The sequence below is a fragment of the Capricornis sumatraensis genome, chromosome X, assembly GCF_032405125.1.
Source record: "Capricornis sumatraensis isolate serow.1 chromosome X, serow.2, whole genome shotgun sequence".
NCBI lineage: Eukaryota > Metazoa > Chordata > Mammalia > Artiodactyla > Bovidae > Capricornis > Capricornis sumatraensis.
The window spans coordinates 107,722,810-107,738,005 of record NC_091092.1 but is presented as its reverse complement, the minus strand read 5'-3'; the positions used below and the strand labels follow the sequence as shown (position 1 = coordinate 107,738,005).

The 15,196-nt window shown below is 40.4% G+C and overlaps 1 protein-coding gene across 1 annotated transcript in view; it reads left to right on the top strand.

Annotated features, from left to right (window-relative positions):
- The window catches only part of CFAP47 (cilia and flagella associated protein 47), a 504,236-nt gene that overhangs the window by 17,147 nt on the left and 471,893 nt on the right, over nucleotides 1–15,196 (top strand). Inside the window, exons 6-8 of the mRNA XM_068963234.1 lie at nucleotides 306–466; nucleotides 2,650–2,771; nucleotides 4,980–5,215. Of these exons, the coding sequence (XP_068819335.1) occupies nucleotides 306–466; nucleotides 2,650–2,771; nucleotides 4,980–5,215 (519 nt within the window). The remainder of the gene's footprint in view (nucleotides 1–305; nucleotides 467–2,649; nucleotides 2,772–4,979; nucleotides 5,216–15,196) is intronic.

Here is a 15,196-nt window from a genome sequence, read left to right as displayed (position 1 = left end):
TCCAAGGGTGACCTCAAAAAGTTTAGTAAATCAAGCTGACCTTGAAGTAATCTATATCTGAAATAAACTGATGGGTATTAATATATCTTAGTGGCTAATTGTGGGGGTGTATGTTCTCATCAATTTTTCAATAGTTCTTTAAGTTTTATGAGGTGCCTTGATCAAATTTATGTATGTTAATTTAAAGACATACATTTTCTCTATATCTAGCCTCTGGAATTTCAATAATTATTTTATGACCACATTTTAAAATACTTTTTGTATATTTGCCTTAATACTCTTTTATTTCTGATTTTATATTACAGGGTACAAATATTAAACAAACAACAGATGTTGCTTTAAATAATCTCTCCTACTTAAGGAAAATAAAGAGCATAGATATTACCACAATTATCTCCTGTGTTCCTAATGAAGGGAGGTTACTACCTTATCAAAAGAGTTTAATTACATTTTGTTTCAGCCCAAAGTAAGCAAAAATTAATTTCATTATGGTGTTATTGATTAATGGAAAGTATATTAATGGTACATTCATCAGATTTATTTTAATAGTAAAACTTGGCAGAAGGCACAAATTGGATTTTTCTTATTATGGTTTTAAATATTTCTAACACGGTTAACATTATTTCCAATATTTAAAAATGTTTGTAAAGACTTTCAGTTCAGTTCAGTTCAGTCTCTCAGTTGTGTCTGACTCTTTGCAACCCCATGAATTGCAGCACGCCAGGCCTCCCTGTCCATCACCAACTCCCGGAGTTCACCCAGATTCACGTCCATCGAGTCAGTGATGCCATCCAGCCATCTCATCCTCTGTCGTCCCCTTCTCCTCCTGCCCCCAATCCCTCCCAGCATCAGGGTCTTTTTCAATGAGTCAACTCTTCGCATGAGGTGGCCAAAGTAAACACTTTATTTTAAATTAAAAATCTCTCCAGACCTTGTGGAAATGAGATGGTGAAAGTTTGGGGTTGCTTTGAATTGTGGCCACAGACTAGTCTGTTCGACCAAGACCTTATTGTCCTTCCAGAAATAGTCACGCAGTGGCTAGGAGCATGGAATTTGTTGTAGATGCCTTCAAAGAGGATGCAGTGCTCCTGCCAGGGCCAAATACTTAGACTGATTATCAGAAATATTAAGCCTTTAGTACTGCTGGGATCAACCACACTTGGTTGCAGAAATTTATACAAAATTTAGGACTTTTGCCAATGTGTAGTTTTCCCTGTGCTTGGTTTGGTTATTTAGTTTGAAAATATAATTGGCAATACTGTTTTAAATATACAGTAGCAATTTCAGGTACACTTGAGAGGTTGTAATGTATGATAATAACTGATCCAGTTGTCAGTATGTTGACCTTTGTAAGAAGGCAATGTTTAATGTATTTCTCTCTGTGGCAGCTGGGTCACTTGGTGATACCAATTGTCTGATGAAGACTGAGTTGTGGTTTAATTTAAGGAGGGTAATAAATCAAGTAATTGTTCTATTTGTACAATCTATAATTGCCTTATTAATCATCCCTTCATGCAGGAAATTTCTTTGGTGAGTCTGTGAGATTCTGTTTAATACACGATCTTTGAAATTCTAAATGTTCTTTTCATGGCAATATATTCATTTTATTTGAGAGTCTAGCATAAACTCAGAAATAAATATGATTTGTAGTCTTAAAGGTATTCTCGATATGCTGTTTGAATTCCTATGTAATATTTCACATCAACCTTTTGTGTATATATTTGTGTATCCAGTGCTAAAAAGCTGAGCTCTAAGTAAGGCAATGGAGAAGGCAATGGCACCCCACTCCAGTACTCTTGCCTGGAAAATGCCATGGATGGAGGAGCCTGGTAGGCTGCAGTCCATGGGGTCACGAAGAGTTCGACATGACTGAGCGACTTCACTTTCACTTTTCACTTTCATGCATTGGAGAAGGAAATGGCATCCCACTCCAGTGGTCTTGCCTGGAGAATCCCAGGGACGGGGGAGCCTGATGGGCTGCCGTCTGTGGGGTTGCACAGAGTCGGACACGACTGAAGCGACTTAGCAGCAGCAGAAGCAGCAGGTAAGGCAAGTAAAGTTTGTCAGGGCATAAGCCTGTGATATAACCCATCTGTGTCTTTGGTCCTACTTCCTTTCTTCTCATCTTTCCTTTGCTCTTCTCCTCTGCCAATATTTGGCTGTTACCAAATCCTATTCTCCAAATTGCCTTTTCTCCTCTAACAAGAATGTGGTTAGAAATATATGCTTAGTTCATGGGAGGACACAGATATGTACCAGAGATTTGCAGTTACACCTGGGGGTAGGAAGGACCACTATAGAGACTTGAACAGAGACCTTAGTTAGCAATGAAGTTTGCCTGGAAAGAAAATCCTTTACACAGAAAGTGACATTGGAGGCAAGAGTTTGACAACTTAGTATATTTGAATCCCACTTATCTTGCAAATATCATCATGAACTCAGTCTTTTTGACTTCACGTATATGAGTGTGGCCTTCTTTTGCAAGTCTCAGTATGTTGTGTGATAATTTTGGGAAATGGATCACAGTTATCTTTTTATTGCTGAATTCCATCTGTGTAGATTTAGGTATTGGGTTGATATTCCCTTTTGAGAGATTAATAAAATGTGTCATCTTTGCTTTAGAAATAATTGATTGTAATTTTTTCACAGGCTAATCATTGATGGTCAAAAGAATGATCCTTCACATAGGCAAGACTATGCTGTTTATTTGAGATTTGAGTCTGTAGGAAGCAAAGATGGGTTTTTGAGAGATGATAATCAAATCATCAAAAGTAAGTGTGAAATGAACATTATCATCAAATATATAGCTGTTTAAATTCTTTAAAAGTTTAGACAGCAATATATGTAGAGGCAATTTAATGAAATGTATAAATTATTGATTAGAATGAAAATGCAAACATTCGAGAGACCTTAACATGTCTTCTGTGGAACATTGATAAAAGTCATCCTCAGAATCATTTATATAATAATTTTCCAATTTAAAAGTTAAATGACTTAGTTATTTTAAGATGACAGTAGATAAACATGGTGATGTAGAGTTAAATAAAATAAAAACAAAGCAACCTTGTTTCTTTTCTTCGTAAGCCTAGATTTTCTCTTAGAGTTTAATATGGGAAAAAATGATCTATTTCATCTTTACCAAACCTTTAGCTCTCTTAGAATCTACATAAAGTAACAGTCAAAGAATAAGACCTAAAGTTCTAGTATCAAAAGATAGGATGCAGTATCTTGTTATAGAATATGCATAAGTGCATGTGCTTCGTAGGTCACATGTAAAAATGCAGTGGACTCTGTACATTTCAGGTAATGTTGGATGAGTTGCAGTGAGGAAAATGGAGCTAAAGTTCAGTTTAGCAAGAAAGATCAAAGAGAAAGTAAAAATATAGGCAGATGAGAGATGAAATCCAGAAAGATGACCAAGGCAAGATAAGAGTCTAGAAGATTTGCATGTTGGTATGAGTGCTGTCATTGAGCAGAGTTGAACAGTGTTCCTAGGGCAGAAATTGATTGCTCTGTTACTATTTATGCCATAGTTGGTGATACTGAGCTCTGTCTGCTGATCATAGACAGAACATTTATTCTAGGCTTTCAAGTTAATCTAGTTTTTAATGGCTAGAGATAGAGATGCTAGGTTTGCCTTAGAATCTTGGATTGGCTAGTAAGAGCATGAGTGAAGAAATATAAACCCTACTTTGGGGATTCTAGTTGTAATACTTTCTCTGCAAAACTATTCTTTCACTCAGTCAGAGCCCTCATTTCATAGTGACTACCTTCTTTTCTAGTACTGTATCTCCAAAACTTCATATTTACATTGTTGCTCAGCTTATATTCCATTGTTCATAATTTTAATCACTTTCTCCCAAGTGTATGTCAACCTCTTGGCTCAACTTCCACTGTGGCTGAGTGGAAAACCTCTAATCTGATTCAATTCAACTCTCAGCCTACTCCAGGGCTGTACCTCAGAAGCTAATTGGGCCAGTGAAAAGCACAAAACCATTAATCCCAACTGAGTCCTGGTATTTGCCATTACTACTACATTCCTCCACTCCTTCACTTTCTCCTGATCTGAGATTAGTATTCACCCAGCTTCTCTTCTTCCCTGAAAACCCCAGTCGTTCCTCCTTCATCTTCACTCTAAGCTGACAAATACAATAAGTGACCTAATAAGACATTTCCACTTGGATTTCTGCCAGATGTCTCAAAATTAACATGTCCAAAAAGAACTATTGGTTCCCCATAGCCTGTCCCTCCTGAAGTCTTTCCTGCCTCAAGAAATGACTTCATTTCTTCCATCACTTCATTCCATTTCATTCCATCACTTCAGTTGCTTATGTCAAAAACCTTAGCATCATCATTTATTGTGTTCAACCTCCAATTCTACTGCAATCAGTCTGCAAATTTTGTTATCTCTACTGTCAAAAGTATATCTTATGTCGGATCTTTTCTTACCATTCTTCTACTACTCTTCTGCAGCCATACTTCATTCCTGAGGGGTTTCCCCCCCCTTTTTTTTAGCATGCCAAGTCATTCCTATGTTAGAGTCTTTGTATTTGCTGTTTTCTGTATTTAGAATACACTTAAAAAAATGTTTTTTCCCATGATTCTTTTCCAGGGTCCTTTATATCTTTGCTCATGTCTCCCTATCAATTGTTTTTGGAGTTCCCCATATAAATGAGCAGCCCCAAGACATTGTACTCTGTCTCACCTTACTTTACCTATTTATTTTATTGTCAGTGTCACTTCACTAGAATGTAAAATCCATGAGAGCAAGGACATCACCTGTTTTATTCACTACTGTACTCCCAAGGTCAAGAAAAATACCAACACTGAGAAGGCATTCAGTAGCTTTGTTGAATGAAAGATTGAATTAGATACCCATATCTCATCAAGTCTTTCAGATGACACTGTTTGGACTGAGCAAATATATTCTGGGTTCCCAAAACACTTTTAATATTAACAAACTATTATTGCTTTTACAGGTGACTCATTTCACAAAGTGGAATTAGCCCTGACAGGCTCAGGACTTCCAGTCTTACTACAGTTTGATCCTGGAAGGATTCTTAATTTTGCACCTTGTTTCATGGGTGGACATTCAGAAATTCATTGTGTTATGCAAAATCGATCCAAATCCCTTCCTCTGATGTACCACTTTAAAAAAATTGCACATTTTAAAATTGATCCTCAAAAGGGCAAGATTGATAAAGGATGTATGCAGGTAAGATTATCATTCTGTTTCATATGCTTTAAATAGTTTAAGGTTGACTAAAAAGCCAGGCAGAGGATTAAACCTACATCTGTTATACCAGTGTTTAGAAATTTAATCTCTTTTGTGGCCTAGTTATGAATACTTTTGTATCAGTGAAAGTGAAAGTGAAGTCACTCAGTCGTGTCCGACTCTTTGTGACCCCATGGACTGTAGTCTATCAGGCTCCTCCATCCATGGGATTTTCCAGGCAAGAGTGCAGGAGTGGATTGCCATTTCCTTCTCCAGGGGATCTTCCCAACCCAGGGATCGAACCCAGGTCTCCCGCATTGCAGGCAGACGCTTTACCGTCTGAGCCACCAGAGAAGCCTGTATCGGTTTGTATCGGTACCTGTACAATATTCGTAATTATTTCTTACGTGCCTTTCATGTGCCAAAAAAAAAAAAAAAAACACTGTAGAGAAAGCAAAGAAGTGCAAAACATAGTTACTTCTTCTATGGATTTTTTTTTTTTTTTTTCCTGAGAGAGTATTTATTTATGTGCCCAGGATGTTGACCCCTAAACTTAAATATCCAGCACGGAGCTTTGACCCTGTCTCACGAGGGTGGATCCAGGCATGGTCCTGGAACCTGTGTCTAGGGCAGTGGAACCCAGGGACCAGAGGCGGGAAGCCTCTGAGCCAGCAGCTGCTGATAGCAGCAAATGGTGAAACGGCGATGGGAACCAGGCCCTCTTCCCCATCCCAAGAGCTGAGGATGGTTGGCCAAGCTTGGGTGCACACATGTGCGGGAAGTGGAAGTCTAGTGCCATGTGCAGAGGCTGCAGCCTGGTTTCTGGCCCCAGTGCCAGGAGAGAGGTGGTGGCAGCAGTTTTGCCACCAAGAGGCCCAGGTCTATGCACTCCTGTGAGGCGAGGCGGTAGGGGGAAAGCAGGCACTAGAGTCTGAGGACTTGCTGAGGGATGCATCCTCCCAGGCCAGCTCTTAAGAGGCTGGTGTGGAAAGCGCCCTGCAACTGCCGGTCATGGGCACGTGCATCAGGGGCACAGTGAGGGGTGGGGGGTCGAGGCTGGTGTCAGGAGGCTCGCAGTCATCAGCTGAGTGCAGGGAGAAGTCTTGGCACTGGTGCTGGTAGTTCAGGATTGAGTCCTAGAGTACCTCCCGGTGGCACGGCAGGGATGCATCCGGCTGCCCGCTGCCAGGTCGCCACCTGCGGCCCATCCAGGTGGGCGGTGTATCGGGGCTGCTCCCTGACGTCAGCGGTTTGGGTCCAGCTGGCTGCGGCTGCGTGGGCAGTAGATGCGCCCCAGCTCTGGCCATGAGCCCTTGGCGATGAGCGGACCCACAGGGTCGCACGGTAGTGGCGGGAGCCCTGCGCGGACCCAGCCCGCACCGCTCAATGCCTGGCCTGGAACAGCCCGGGGGATTGAACCTGGGATGCCGCCTTCTTCCCTCCAGCGCTCTGCTGGGTAAGAAATTTTTTAATGCATTATGGAAGCTTAAGACATACACACAAACAAGTAGGGTTCAAGAAGAATGCCAAATGTCTTCAAACAGATCTGTAACAAGGTGATATAGAACCTCCAGCCAGATAGAAAGGTCTGCCAAGATGGCAACGTATGAGCCAGACCGTGAAGGTTGAGTTGAATTTTAAAATTGAAAACAAAATGCTTAATTGGCGGAGGCCTTGTAGAGGTATCGGTGCAGAGCACAGAAGTTGAACGCCAAGACGTACCTGTGAGCACTAAGGACAGCTTGTGGATGTCGGGTTTGCTTTTTCTCACTACTCAGACAGTTCTTTTCCCAAATCCTCTGCCACTTGTTTTTTTGTTTGTTTTGTTTTAAGTAAACTGTTATTGGAATGTAGTCGCTCTTATTTGTTGCCTGTTGTCTATAGCTTCTTTCATGCTACAAGGGCAGATTAAATGGTTGTGAGTTGTATGGTTCATAAAGCCTAAATAGTTACTGTCTGGTAATTAACAGAAAAAGTTTGCTGAGTCTTGTTCTAAACACCATTAGACAGGAGTGGTTTGTTTCACCTCGGGTTCTTACCTTATCATCTTTCCTCCGATGCATAGTGATATGGTTCATAAAGTTATTGATGGAAGCTTTCTCCCAGTGGCAATCAAGAGCTATTGTATACATGTTTAAATGCATGCAGTTCATATGTGTAACTCTTCCTGCTTCATTAGAATGGCACTCCCTCCCCCCATTTTCAATAGAGCTAATTAGTCTTCAGAGAATAACACGTGCTAACCACCTTATGCAAAACATTTTCTTTCTTTCTTTTTTTAACATTTTCTTTTTAATGGGTTCTTAGACTAAGCACAGCACAGCACATAGACTTCCTTTAGTCTGTCTCTTGACCTTACCAGTATAATTCATTTTCTCCAGTAACCTGCATATCTTTCAAAACATAGCTGATTTTCTCTGATCAGAGAAATTGGCAAGGATCACAGGAATCTGGTCAATTTCTCTTAGCAGCCAGCTCCAAGTGTTAAAGAGTTTGAAGCTGAAAGACCGATTATCACTTTCCTACAGAAGTGCTTTACATGAGGAAGAGAGAATGGAGATAGAAGTTGAGAAAGACTGTAGTGAGAGGAACAAAATGAGTAAAAGATTTTAAAATAGCAGTGTTTTAGAAAAGATAGAAAATAATAGCCCAAAGAAAATAAAGGCTCTGGTGAATATATAATGTGGAAGAATATGTCCTACATCCTTTTGATACTTTACTTTTGCTAGTTGAAATAAGATGTTTCAGAACTTATCATGGCATCCAACTTCAATTTTGATTAGCATTATCTTACAAATGGGCCGAGTACCCAGGAAACAAGAGAAATATTACAGCATGAAATATATAGAGGGAAATGGTAGTAATTGGCTATTTTTAAATTTGTGTGTATGTGTGTGTGTGTAAGTTGCTTCAGTCGTGTCTGACTCTCTGCAACCTCAAGGACTGCAGGATGCCAGGCTTCTCTGTCCATCACCAACACCTGGAGTTTTCTCAAACTCATGTCCATCAAGTCGGTGATGCCATCCAACCATCTCATCCTCTGCTATCCCCTTCTCCTGCCCTCAATCTTTCACAGCATCAGGGTCTTTTCAAATGAGTTAGCTCTTTGCATCAGGTGGCCAAAGTATTGGAGTTTCAGCTTCAACATCATCCCTTCTAATGAATATTCAGGATTGATTTCCTTTAGGATGGACTGGTTGGATCTCCTTGCAGTACAAGGGACTCTCAAGAGTCTTCTCCAATACCACAGTTCAAAAACATCAATTTTTCCACACTCAGTATGCTTTATAGTCCAGCTCTCACATCTATACATGACTACTGGAAAAACCATAGCCTTGACTAGACGGACCTTAGTTGGCAAAGTAATGTCTTTGCTTTTTAATATGCTGTCTAGTTTGGTCATCACTTTTCTTCCAAGGAGTAAACGTATTTTAATTTCATGGCTACAGTTACCATCTGCAGTGATTTTGGAGCCCCCCCCAAAATGGCTGCCACTGTTTCCGCTGTTTCCCCATCGACTTGCCATGAAGTGATGGGACCGGATGCCATGATCTTAGTTTTCTGAATGTTGAGTTTTAAGCCAACTTTTTTACTCTCCTCTTTAACTTTCATCAAGAGGCTCTTTAGTTCTTCTTCACTTTCTGCCATAAGGGTGGTGTCATCTGCATATCTGAGGTTATGTTGATATCTCTCCCAGCAATCTTGATTCCAGCTTGTGCTTCATCTAGCCGAGCATTTCTCATGATGTACTCTGCATATAAGTTAAATAAGGAGGGTGACAATATATAGCCTTGACGTACTCCTTTTCCTATTTGGACCAGTCTGTTCCATGTCCAGTTCTAACTGTTGCTTCCTGACCTGCATACATATTTCTCAAGAGGCAGGTCAGGTGGTCTGGTATTCCCATCTCTTGAAGAATTTCCCACAGTTTGTGGTGATCCACACAGTCCAGGGCTTTGGCATAGTCAATAAAGCAGAAATAGATGATTTTCTGGAACTCTCTTGCTTTTTTGATGATCCAACAGATGTTGGCAATTTGATCTCTGGTTCCTCTGCCATTTCTAAAACCAGCTTAAACTTCTGGAAATTCACAGTTCACATATTGCTGAAGCCTGGCTTGGAGAATTTTGAGCATTACTTTACTAACATGTGAGATGAGTGCAGTTGTACAGTAGCTTGAGCATTCTTTGGCATTTCCTTTCTTTGGAATTGGAATGAAAACTGACCTTTTTCAGTCCTGTGGCCATTGCTACATTTTCCAAATTTGTTGTCATATTGAGTGCAGCACTTTCATAGCATCATCTTTCAGGATTTGAAACAGCTCAACTGGAATTCCATCATCTCCACTAGCTTTGTTCATAGTGATACTTCCTAAGGCCCACTTGTCTTCTCATTCCAGGATGTCTGGCTCTAGGTAAATGATTAAGCCATTGTGCTTATCTGGCTTATGAAGATCTTTTTTGGATAGTTACTCTGTATTCTTGCCACCTCTTCTTAATATCTTCTGCTTCTGTTAGGTCCATACCATTTCTGTCCATTATCGAACTCATCTTTGCATGAAATGTTCCCTTGGTATCTCTAATTTTCTTGAAGAGATCTCTAGTCTTTCCCATTCTATTGTTTTCCTCTATTTCTTTGCATTGATCACTGAGGAAGGCTTTCTTACCTCTCCTTGCTATTCTTTGGAACTCTGCATTCAAATGGGTATATCTTGTCTTTTCTCCTTTGCTTTTGGCTTCTCATCTTTTCACAGCTATTTGTAAGGCCTCCTCAGACAGCCCTTTTTCTTTTTTGCATTTCTTCTTCTTGGGATGGTCTTGATCCGTGTCTCCTGATTTCTGACTTCTACTGTATAATTGTAAGGGATTTGAATTAGGTCATACCTGAATGGTCTAGTGGTTTTCCCTAGTTTCTTCAATTTAAGTCTGAATGTGGCAATAAGGAGTTCATGATCTAAGCCACAGTCAGCTCCTGGTCTTCTTTTTGCTGACTGTATAGAGCTTCTCCACCTTTGGCTGCAAAGAATATAATCAGTCTGATTTTGGTGTTGACCATCTGGTGATGTCCATATGTAGAGTCTTCTCTTGTGTTGTTTGAAGAGGGTGTTTGCTATGACCAGTGCGTTCTCTTGGCAAAATTCTATTAGCTTTCGCTCTGCTTCATTCTGTACTCCAAGGCCAGATTCGCCTGTTACTCCAGGTGTTTCTTGACTTCCTACTTTTGCATTCCAGTCCCCTATAATGAAAAGGACATCTTTTTGGGGTGTTAGTTCTAGAAGGTCTTGTTGGTCTTCGTAGAACCATTCAACTTCAGCTTTTTCAGCATTAGTGGTTGGGGTATAGACTTGGATTACCTTGATATTGAATGGTTTGCCTTGGAGACCAACAGAGATCATTATGTCATTTTTGGGATTGCATCCAAGTACTGAGTTCAGACTCTTGTTTACTATGATGGCTACTCCATTTCTTCTAAGGGATTCTTGCACATAGTAGTAGATATAATGGTCATCTGAGTTAAATTCACCCATTCCAGTCCATTTTAGTTCGCTGATTCCTAAAATGTTGACGTTCACTGTTGCCGTCTCCTATTTGACCACTTTCAATTTGCTTTGATACATGGACCTGACATTCCAGGTTCCTATGCAATATTGCTCTTTACAGCTTCGGACCTTGCTTCCATCACCAGTCACATCCACAACTGGTGTTGTTTGCTTTGGCTTGGTCTCTTCATTCTTTCTCAGAGAAGGCAATGGCACCCCACTCCAGTACTCTTGCCTGGAAAATCCCATGGACAGCAGAGCCTGGTGGGCTGTTGTCTATGTGGTCGCACAGAGTCGGACACGACTGAAGCGATTTAACAGCAGCAGCAGCTTTATTCTTTCTGGAGTTATTTCTCCACTGATATCCAGTAGCATATTGGGTACCTAGCAACCTGGGGAGTTCATCTATCAGTTTCCTATTTTTTTGCATTTTCATACTGCTCATGGAGTTCTCAAGGGAAGAATACTGAAGTGGTTTGCCATTCCCTTCTCCAGTGGACCACATTTTTTCAGAACTTTCTACCATGACCCGTCCATCTTGGGTGGCCCTACATGGCATGGCTCATAGTTTCATTGAGTTAGACAAGGCTGTGGTCCATGTGATTATATTGGTTAGTTTTCTGTGATTGTGGTTTTCAGTCTATCTGCCCTCTGATGGAGAAGGATAAGAGGCTTATGGAAGCTTCCTAATGGGAGAGACTGACTGAGGTGGAAACTGAGTCTTGTTCTGATGGGCAGGGCCATGCTTAGCAAATTTTTAATCCAATTTTCTGTTGATGGGTGGAGCTATGTTTCCTCCCTGCTATTTACCTGGGGGGAGACCTGGGTTCGATCCCTGGGTCTGCCCGCAATGTGGGAGACCTGGGTTCGATCCCTGGGTCAGGAAGATCCTCTGGAGAAGGAAATGGCAACTCACTCCAGTGTTCTTGCCTGGAGAATCCCATGGATGGAGAAGCCTGGTGGGCTACAGTCCATGGGGTCACAAAAAGTCGGATATGACTGAGCGACTTCAGTTTCAGTTTCAGTTTCAAACTATGGTGGGAGGTAATGAAGATAATGGTGACCTCCTTCAAAAGGTCCCCTGCACACACTGCTACACTCAGTGCCCCCATCCCTGCAGCAGGCCCCTGCCAACCCATGCCTGCACTAGAGACTCCTGGACACTCACAGGCAAGTCTAGGTCAGTCTCTTTTTGGGTCACTGGTCCTATCCCTGGGTCCTGGTGCACATAAGGTTCTCTTTGTGCCCTCCCAGTTTATTTCCCAGTCCTGTGTAAGTTCTGGTAGCTCTATGGTGGGGTTAATGGCAGCCTCCTTGAAGAAGGCTTATGCCATACCCAAGTCTGCTGCACCCAGAGCTCCTGCCCCTGTGGCAGTCTACTGCTGACCCGTACTTCTACAGGAGATGCTCAGACACAGTTCTGTCTCAGTCTCTGTGGGGTCCCTGGGTCCTGGTGCACACAAGGTTTGTTTTGAGCCCTCTGAGTGTCTCTGGCAGGAATGGGGTTTGATTCCAAATGCAAATTCACCCCTCCTACCATCTTGCTGGGGCTTCTCCTTTGCCCTTGTGCATGGGGTATCTCCTCACAGCTGCTCCAGCGAAGCGTAGCCACCTGGGAAGGCTTTTAATTTATGGTAGGAATAAAATTAGTTACAGTTGATTAGGGATGGGCTGTCCCTAGGGGTTATATTGAGAAAATATATAGGATGGCCAACAATTTAAGTGGACGCCATATGAATATGTTAATTCAGTTTGAGTGTAGAGGGCATATCTGAGTGTTTAGAGAAGATACATGGGTGAGAGTTGATAAATATGTGGGTGAAGAGATAATGAATCACTGTTGAGAAAGGAGCATTTAAAGAGGGTGTAGTAAAGGATCTTTCCTTTCATATTATGTGAATTTTTTTCTGTTCACATAGGTTTTTAATTTCTGTAATGCAAGACAGACCTGAAGTATATTTGCCACTTAAATTTTGGTCAGCATATAATCTTCTGGGCATAAAAAGGAATATATACTTGTGAACATCTCTGAAACCAATTTAGAAATTTCACATTGAGTGGGACTCCTGGGAACTCCCTATGCTATATAAAATTTTCAAACTCAAAAAATCCCATAGCTGATAGTTATTTCCTAACATAATTTTTGGGGCTTCCCTGGTGGCTCAGAGGTTAAAGCGTCTGCCTGCAATGTGGGAGACCTGGGTTTGATCCCTGGGTCAGCCCTCTACATTTCTAGATTTCTTGAGCAGTTATAAGTTTCAAATTAATGAAAAATGAATGTAAGGAATGTAGGGGACACTGGAGAACTATGACTTCCACAGGCTGGTCAACTAGCCTCTAAGTATTTGGAAGTATGGTAAAATTATTATTTTCCTTTAATACCAACTTTATTGAAGCATCATTCACATACCATAAAATTTACACACTTAAAGTATACAATTCAGTGGTAATTAGTGTATTCACAGAATTGCATGACTATTAGCACTGTGTAATTTCACAATGTTCGCATCACCCCAAAGAGAAACACAGTGTCCTTTAGTGGTCACTCCCCCTGCTCCCCATTCCTCAGCCCCTGGTAACCACTAATCTCATCTATCCCTATAAATTTTTCCTGTTCTTGACATGTCATATAAATATAGTCATATAATATGTAGACTTGTTTCTGGTTTCTTTGATTTAGCATAATATCTTCAAGATTCATCAATGTTTAAGTATCAGTACCCCATTGCTTTTTATGGCCAAATCATATCCCATGGTATGGCTATACTACCTTTTGTTTATCCATTCATCAGTTGATGGCCATTTGAATTGTTTCTACCTTTTGGCTGGGGTGAAGAATGCTGTTATAAACATTCATATGGAAGTTTTTATATGGATAAGTTTTCTTATGTATGTAGTTTTTACTATAGAAACAAAGTGTAATAAATCAAAGGGGGAACTTTAAAACTTTGAATACAGATCAAGGTGCTCTGAGGGATGTAGCGGTAAATATACAGTTTATAATTGCCCCACACATTCCTAGTTTTATGCTCAATGTTATTTGTCCTCAGCTTTATTGAGGTATAATTGACAAATAGGAATATGATGCACATGGGTTGGGAAGCTCCGCTGGAAGAGGGCATGGCAACCTGCTCCGGTATTCTTGCCTACAGAAACCCCGTGGACGCAGAAGCCTGGTGGGCTGCAGTCCATAGAGTCGCAGAGACAACTGGAGTGACTTAGCATGCATACATGCAAGGTGCACAATTGTTCTGATAAATGTGTACATTGTGAAATGATCAGCACAGTTAATCTAATTAATATATTCATCACCTCAAATTTTAAATCTTGTTTTATGGTGAGAACATGTAAGATTTACCCTCTTTGTAAACTGCAGGTATAGTATTGTTCCCTATAGTCATCAATATAGTAGTCAACAATATAGTATTGTTCACTATAGTCATCATGCTGTACATTAGATCTCCAGAATTTACTCATCTTGAGCAACTGAAACTTTGTACTCTTTTGACCAACATCTCCCTATTTCCACCACTGCCCACCCCCCACTCCCCACTGCCGCCGGACCCAGGCAGCCACCATTCTACTCTGTCCTCTCAAGAGTTTGACTATTTTAAACTCACATATATTTCACATGTAAAATTCATGTAATATTTGTCTTTCTGTGTCTGGCTTGTTTCATTCAGAATAATGTCCTTCGAGTTCATCCATGTTGTCAGCAATGGCAGTATTTCCTTCTTTTTTAAGGCCGAATGACATTCCACTGTGTGTGTACTATATCTTCTTTATTCATTCATTGATGAACTTGAGGTTGTTTTTGATTCTTGGCTATTGCAAATAATGCTGCAATGAACATGGGAAAGCAGATATTTCTTGGAGATTCGGATATCATTTCCTTTGGATATATGCTTAGAAGGGGGATTCCTGGATCATATGGTAGTTCTATTTCTAATCTTTTTGAGATGTCCTCATACTATTTTTCCTAATTGCTGTCTAATTGCTCTATCAGTTTACATCCCCACCAACAGCAAACTCCAAAATGGTTCCTTTTTCTTCATAACCTCAGCAACCCTAGTTGTCTGATTTTTTTTATAAATGACCATTTCAACAGGTGGGATGTAATAGCTCATTGAGGTTTTGATTTGCATTTCCCTGATGATTAGTGATGTTGAGCACCTTCTCATATAGCTTTTGCCACTCATATGTCTTCTTTGGAGAAATGTGTATTCAAGTGTTCTGCCCTTTTTTTTTTTTCATTATAAAGTGTTCCATATTTTATTCATTTAATCTCTTTGGATATTTGTGTGGCTTTCAGCATTTTGATATAACCAGAGCTCTAAACATACATCTTTTCACATTTTTGCTAGTAATATATTAAGACATTCTTTTCTAGATCCCATTTTTTCCTTTTTCTTAAATTTATTTTTTAATATACATTTATTTAT